Below are 6,899 nucleotides of genomic sequence, written 5' to 3'. Positions count from 1 at the left end.
ATGAAGTTGACGGATTCCACTATCCGTACTTTTAAACCTGTGAAATATTTTAAAGAAAATTCAGACCGTATCAATTCCCTCAGCTATTCAAGTAATGGTGAGACGCTTATTTCTAGCAGCGATGACGATCAGATGGTGACTTACGATTGTTCTAGCGGAACGTAATTATCACGTTTATCATGTCCTCATACTTGACCACAGACCTAAACGTACACTCAACAGCAAAAAGTATGGAGTAAACTTAATACAGTTCACTCACAGTCCGACCACTGCAATTCACGCTTCTACAAAGATTGATGGTAATTACTTTATGATGCTAACATTCCCAAGATACAATACGTTACCTTTCTTTGCATGATAACAAGTATATCAGGTACTTCCAAAGTCACACTAAAAGGTAAGCTAACAGAATTAATGTTTGTATACACAGGGTCGTTTCTTTGTGTATGTCACCTATTGATGACACCTTCTTGTCTGGTTCAATGGACAGTACTATTCGTTTGTGGGATTTGAGGTCACCCAACTGCCATGTATGTTTGGCTTCGTATTGAGATTTATTATGTGCCGTCATTTTATTGTTATTCATCGTCCATATCATGCTTAACGTTCATGCAACAGAGCTCTACAGGTGTTACTTTTAAAATGATTTTGAGGCTTTCAGTAACAGGTTCCAACCTGGTTTCATATCTTAGAAAAATATTATTAGATCGCCATCTGTAGAGGGCTGAGATTAAGTAAATGAAACTCACGCGTTAACCCCCACTTTGTTTATTGATTTCTCGAGGGTCAGTTAGTTGGTTAACCAAAAAACTGGTTATTGGTTTTAACCATGGGTTCAGGTTTCCCTTCGTGTTTTAGAGCTTTGTGACTCCGCAAATAATATTTATTTGGTAGTTGTTCCATGCTATTGCGCATGTGTTTACTAGTTTCTACCCAACATTTGTCATATTCCTCGAGACATCTTTTACATAGGCAGCCAGCCATAAAGCTTTTATGTGATGTTGTGGTTCATCAAGAAGGTAAAGTGTGGGTTGGAAAAGCATCTCAATAGTCAAAGCTCTCGGCTGTTGAAAAGTATGTCGCAGATCCGAGCCTCTAGATAGCTACTCCGATATGGACAGCTGTGTAGACTCGTCGTTACAAACAATATCGCTCAAGACCGGTCCTGTAACATCTACATGGTAAGTAATTAACACTTAATAGTATACACTTTATTCAGATAACTTATGTCGGATAAGAAAATTTAAATTTGTGTGATTTTTATGGATTTGTTGCTGGATCTTCTGGCATTCGTCAAATGTCAACAAGTTTGTAGTTTACCTATAGCAATAGAGACTCAAAGAGAAACAACCAAAAAGCATCTGAAAATAATTTTTTTATTGTTTACAGACACTAGTTAAACATCAAAATACAGACAGATGTCAAATGAATTCCTATTTAGTTCCTTAAAACTAGTCCACTGAAGCCATTATCAGTTGCACTGTCTATTTATTTGTGATTAAAAAACGGAGCAGTTAATCTTGCAGAATCACTTGCTTTACGTACTCTATAACTTTGAATGGAAGAATTTAAAAAGGGATTAATAGAATTTTATGTACTTGCGATATTTTGTTATAAAGCAGTATTCGAACTTGAATTAGTGCATTGTCAACGTCTCATCAGTGCATAAGTTTCGTTGAACGTTTGAAGCTAGTATGTAGGTGCATGGATATTTTTCAAAATCCTCCATAGTCTTACTTTACTTTTTAACGGCTTTCCCTTAAGGGTGTAATGCATGTTTCTGGTCGACCGACAGCCGCTTTTGATCCAGAAGGATTGATATTTGCAGCGGGAATTAATTCCGAATCTGTCAAACTCTACGACCTACGATCTTTTGATAAAGGACCGTTTGCTACGTTCAAATTGGGCATGGAAACAAGTGGATGCATTTGGACCGGTTTACAATTTTCTTCTGACGGAAAGGCTCTCTTAATAACGACCAACGGAACTCATATTCGTCTGGTTGACGCATTTAAAGGATCCCATCTGCATACACTAACCGTAAGATTAATCTCAATACATTTTATAAACAAATTTTTCGGAGGGGTATATTTCGAAACATTGTATACTTTTTCACTGTCAGCAACATGGTTAAGCAAAAACAAATCCAATTATTTGTAGAGATCTGGGCTTAAGGTACGTGATCATGTTAACCAGAATATCTCACCACTTTAAGTTATAAGTCTTAAATAATCAAGAATTTAATGTCCACAGAAACATTTCTTATATAATCTAGAGCTAAGTGTAGGTTTAAGTCTCATAGTTGGACTGTATGGGTTTGTATATTTGATTGAGATTAAGTTATCTTGTTAGTCTCATCATCTCTTGTTTTGGTGCATAAAACCATGGCTTCGTAAGGCGACCCTGAGGAGTCTTCAAACGTGGTGATAAGTAATTTACTTGTTACTATGGTATACTGTTTAGGACGTAAGGTTTGAAAATGTCAATTTTAGAATATTGTTGATTGTTGGAGGTTAGATCTTTTCGACATAGTCTTGTAGGAATTAGCTTGATTAATATTTTCCCAAAGCTATTATTAGTTCAACACCTTATTAGACCATGGTTAGTAAGTTCTGTGCAACTTAATAACGGAGTATAAGTTCTTGAACAACACGTTTAGTGCCAGGGCTATTTATATCACTTGGGTACCAGAAAGGAAGTAGGTGGGGGAACATGACGACTAAAAGTTGGGTGCTGTAACTCCCCAGTCACCTTTCCATCATTCCCATTTTTATTGAAAGCTCGAAATTATCAACGTAAGGGAAGGAAATTAAAGTTATGGCATTGTTAGTGGTGAAAAACCAAAAGCAAAACTATGAGAGAGAATAAAAAGCTGAGAAAGCTTATGTTATACTAATCTGATTTTAAACCACATCAATTAAGATCCCCAAGTAACCTTTCATACATCAACCTGTATGCCTACATCTTCCTACATGGTTCAAACTGAGTCAGGAGCTCCGCGCTTGTAGGTTATATTCGGCTGCACTTACAGTTACTGTACATTTTCTGTCAATTGACATCTAATCCTAGTAACTAAACATGTGCATCTGTGCTAAGAATTCATACACCAGCAGTCCAAAAGGTGTGTTAAAAACTGGATTTTGTTATCGTCGCTTAACAGAACTTTATTTGGGTACTCAGTCAGTCAGTCACAACAACCTGGGTACTCCAGGTCACTAAATGAATCGACTAGTACGATATCAGAGTAACGGCGTATTACTTCTAAAAATGTGTGCGTAAAGTTGGATAAAAATGAAGAGAGTGAAAAATCCCAACAAATATCGACTGATATAGTCACTTCAGACGATTAGTCTCAATAAAGCTCTAACGTAACTGCGAGAGTGCAGGTTGAAGACCACATTAGTGCTAAATGCTTATTCAACACTTCTGTAATTAACAAACAGATTTTATCATGTGGCCTTGACATATGTAGTCGAATGCTACCCTCAGGTTTGGGCAAATGGCTTATAATTGTAGTTTATGTTTGCCCGTTAAACTTTGAGCTGTACATTTCTGTGAGGAATGGTTACACTACTCGGCCACACAAATCAGAGAAGCTGGGTTTTAAGCCTGCAACTCCGATGTATTAGGTGATAGTTTAAGCCCTGTAGAGATAGGCCATAATTTTGTTGGCGCATTAACAGCCAATGAAACTCCAATCACGCAAAATCTTTTATATATTTAATGATATATAATCATGTCCTCTTTTCACTTAATGTATGCCCATCATATAATTTTACCAGAGGAAAATTTCCTCTAACCAATCGTGTTACCTTTTAATATCAGCTAATCTTAGATCTTGTGTCAATAGTTAGTTCTCTTGATCAGCAGTTAGGTAACCACATTGTATCACCGCATAATTCAGTAGTCAACATTCTCTTTATAATTTTAACAAGAAAAACTTGCTAATCATCAAAACCCTAAACTATCTTTCAGGGCAGACTTAGTAGTTGGGTAAGAAGATTAAGCGTTTAGTTTGTTATTTCTTGAGAACAGCTTGTTGATTAATATTCATCTATGTGTCTTATTTTATGCATACTTAACTAATTTAACCTAATGTTGCCTACTCGTTCTTCTAAATAGTCTTCGGTTCGTCAAAACGTATTTGATTCGAATATTTAATCCAGTACAAATTTCTATTTCGCTTTTGTTATTAAATAGCGATTGGAGTCACTGGATTTTATTTATTTTATCTAGGCTTATTTAAGACCCTAAAGATGTCAGCTTAAATCATTATTTGGGAAACTGACAATTTTATCGTCTTTATGAAACGGTCATAGAGATGAAAATTAAATCTACGGGTTCGCTGTATCAGCGAAATTGATTTGTACACCTAATCAGTCCTTCGTATATTTGACCAGAATTCACTCATTACATATTTATTCTCACTTTGGTTTGTTACTTCAATTACTTGACCCTCAGACAATAGGTTGGTGGTTTGAATTTTTCATTTAAAAGGATTTAAAAACCAGACACTGTCATTAGCCTTCATACAACAGATGTGTGATTCACACTTTTTTGCACAAACCCGTACAGGGTAGTCGAGTTGAGTTTTTATTATTTCATCATCACAGTCTAAATTATCAGTTGACTCCTAGTTAGATATGTGAGATTATTTCCCGTATGTCAGATTTTAATTTTATTTGAATAATCTGTTCCAGAATTTAAGTATTACTAGTTTCGTACTAAATTGTTTCACCTTAACAGGTTATACCAAATACTGATAGACAAACATTACATGCCAGTTTTACACCAGACAGTCAGTTTGTTTTAATTGGTTCGCCAGACGGAATTGTACATATTTGGTCTGTTGAAACTGGAGTACGTGTGGCAAGCCTACCGGGTTATGAAGCTGCTACTCAGTTACCAAACGCAGCCATTCATAGTCTCGCCTTTAATCCTCGGTTCGCGATGCTAGCTACAGGGTCCAACCAAACATCGTTCTGGCTTCCAGCTCTTGAAGAGTAAAAATGAGTTATCTGTGGTGTCATAACTTTCTTGTTCCTTTTCACTTTTGTAAATATGTTACTCTTAAACAGAAAACTTTAAATCGCTAACCATTCTTACGTTTTTGGGAAAATGCATTTTCAATTCATGTTGTATTATTAGAGATGCGTGATGCTAAACCACCGAATAATATGAAAATTATGTAACAAAATGTAACCAGCTCACGGTGTGCCGGAAGAGTTTCACGTTGGTGACTAATGAAAACAAATATCATAAATCAAGTTATTAATTTTATTGGACATATATGATAAATAAACTTGCGGGAGGGAAATAATTACTTCGTAGTTGTAATCCTAAATGTTGCTAGGTAGAGTTAATCACTTTTATAGGCAAACCTGACTCTAATACGTGAGTATCCCATATAACTTTGCATAACTATACGATTAAAACACCTTTATACTATGATGATTATCAACAGTGTAAAAATGAGGGTCATACTATAAGGTCTTAGCGAAAATAGTATTTATGACACATTGTACCAGTAGACTAAATGTATAAAATCCAGAAAGTGAAGGTGTGATCTAGGAGTGAATAATAATGTATTTGTATATGTATCATGAATAGATAAAGTCTACAGGCTTAATGTAACAAGATAGTAGGATATATATATATATATATATCTTAGTGTACACGAATCAGTCTATAATTAATTATATTAAGAGATAAAGGATAACCCGTAGGATAGGGATAACGCATTTAGTCGTTTCACGGTTGTCTAGCTCGGTACGTCCAGACTACCTGGTTGTGGTTGGGAATCGGTAGCACATGCATTAACCCTTTGTTTGCCTTTAGATCCTAAGTTTTGATATCCATATACATTCCTTCCCCACGAACCTATTTCTCGAACCATATTGTTTATACCTATTCTTTACCGCCATTGATTCTAAGTTTCACGCTGTATACAGCGGTCGTCCACGCCAGATTCGTGTTAACAGCTGGACGTTGCGTAGCACTTTGTGTTGAGGAAGAATCGCCCTAGTGCTTGTGTGTTCCTGAATCCACTTGAGGCTGAGAACAATCCGTGGATTACGTAAGACAGTAACTACTGCGTATTGAACGTCGATCGAAGCAAGTCGGTAAGCAGGCCTGACCCAGCAGCAAAAGGACCGTTGCTGCTACCTTAACGTGGTGAAGTGATCGTTCTTGGAGATCCTACCCTGTCAGGCAGTTCGGTTATAGAACGGTAAAACTAGGAGCTGAAAAACCAAGGTCCGAAGGCGAAGCTGTTAACGCCGACTATACAAAGGTGTGAATGACTACAAAGTATTTCCCTCAGTCAGTCAGCATGACAGTGATGCTGCCCCCCCACAAAGGAAGGGTGGGGTTAGGGAAGGTCGACCCTCAAAATGCACACTTCGTCTTATCCCACGGATACTGGACTGTAAGGTCTCAACAAGCAGGGAGCTAACACGAAAAGATCGTGTGTGAACAGCCTCGAGCAATATCCCCTTGGGCACTGTGGTCATGCCCTCTTTAATTTTTATTATTCCTCCTACCTTGACTATCAACTTTAGACTTCATTCCCAGGTGTCACCATTGTCAACGATTCTATTAGTCGAAATACTGTCGCAGGTCTACTGAGTACTCCGTTGTGATAGTTACTGGAAGGGTGGTTATTCCATAAAAGCATCTGAAAATATGAAGACGGAAATCTATAGCGGTGCTGTCCTCAGCGGATTGCCTGGTTAGATATAGCTTACTGTACACGCTCACAAATGTAAAATAGTTATTAGATGTGAACATCGAGCTCAGAACACTAATAGTTCATCTGGTACCACTATATGCGAGTCACTTGTTAATACTTACTCAATAAATTTAGACTCAGAAATTGTCTGCGGTAGCTCCAAGCTACC

At 37.1% G+C, this 6,899-nt stretch overlaps 1 protein-coding gene across 1 annotated transcript; it reads left to right on the top strand.

The window, feature by feature from the left end:
* Positions 1-5,289, top strand: Smp_151180 (WD40-repeat containing protein; the record flags this gene model as incomplete). The annotated part of the gene is made up of 6 exons (XM_018790428.1): positions 1-161; positions 202-299; positions 331-397; positions 431-530; positions 1,765-2,040; positions 4,747-5,289. The coding sequence occupies 6 exons, from the start codon at positions 1-3 to the stop codon at positions 5,005-5,007; spliced, it is 963 nt and encodes a 320-aa protein (XP_018646337.1). The 3' UTR covers positions 5,008-5,289.
* Positions 5,290-6,899: the final 1,610 nt, after the last annotated feature.

Source organism: Schistosoma mansoni (assembly GCF_000237925.1).
Source record: "Schistosoma mansoni, WGS project CABG00000000 data, supercontig 0113, strain Puerto Rico, whole genome shotgun sequence".
In the NCBI taxonomy this organism is placed as follows: domain Eukaryota; kingdom Metazoa; phylum Platyhelminthes; class Trematoda; order Strigeidida; family Schistosomatidae; genus Schistosoma; species Schistosoma mansoni.
The sequence above is the reverse complement of the archived record's forward strand: the minus strand, read 5'-3'. Positions and strand labels throughout refer to the sequence as shown.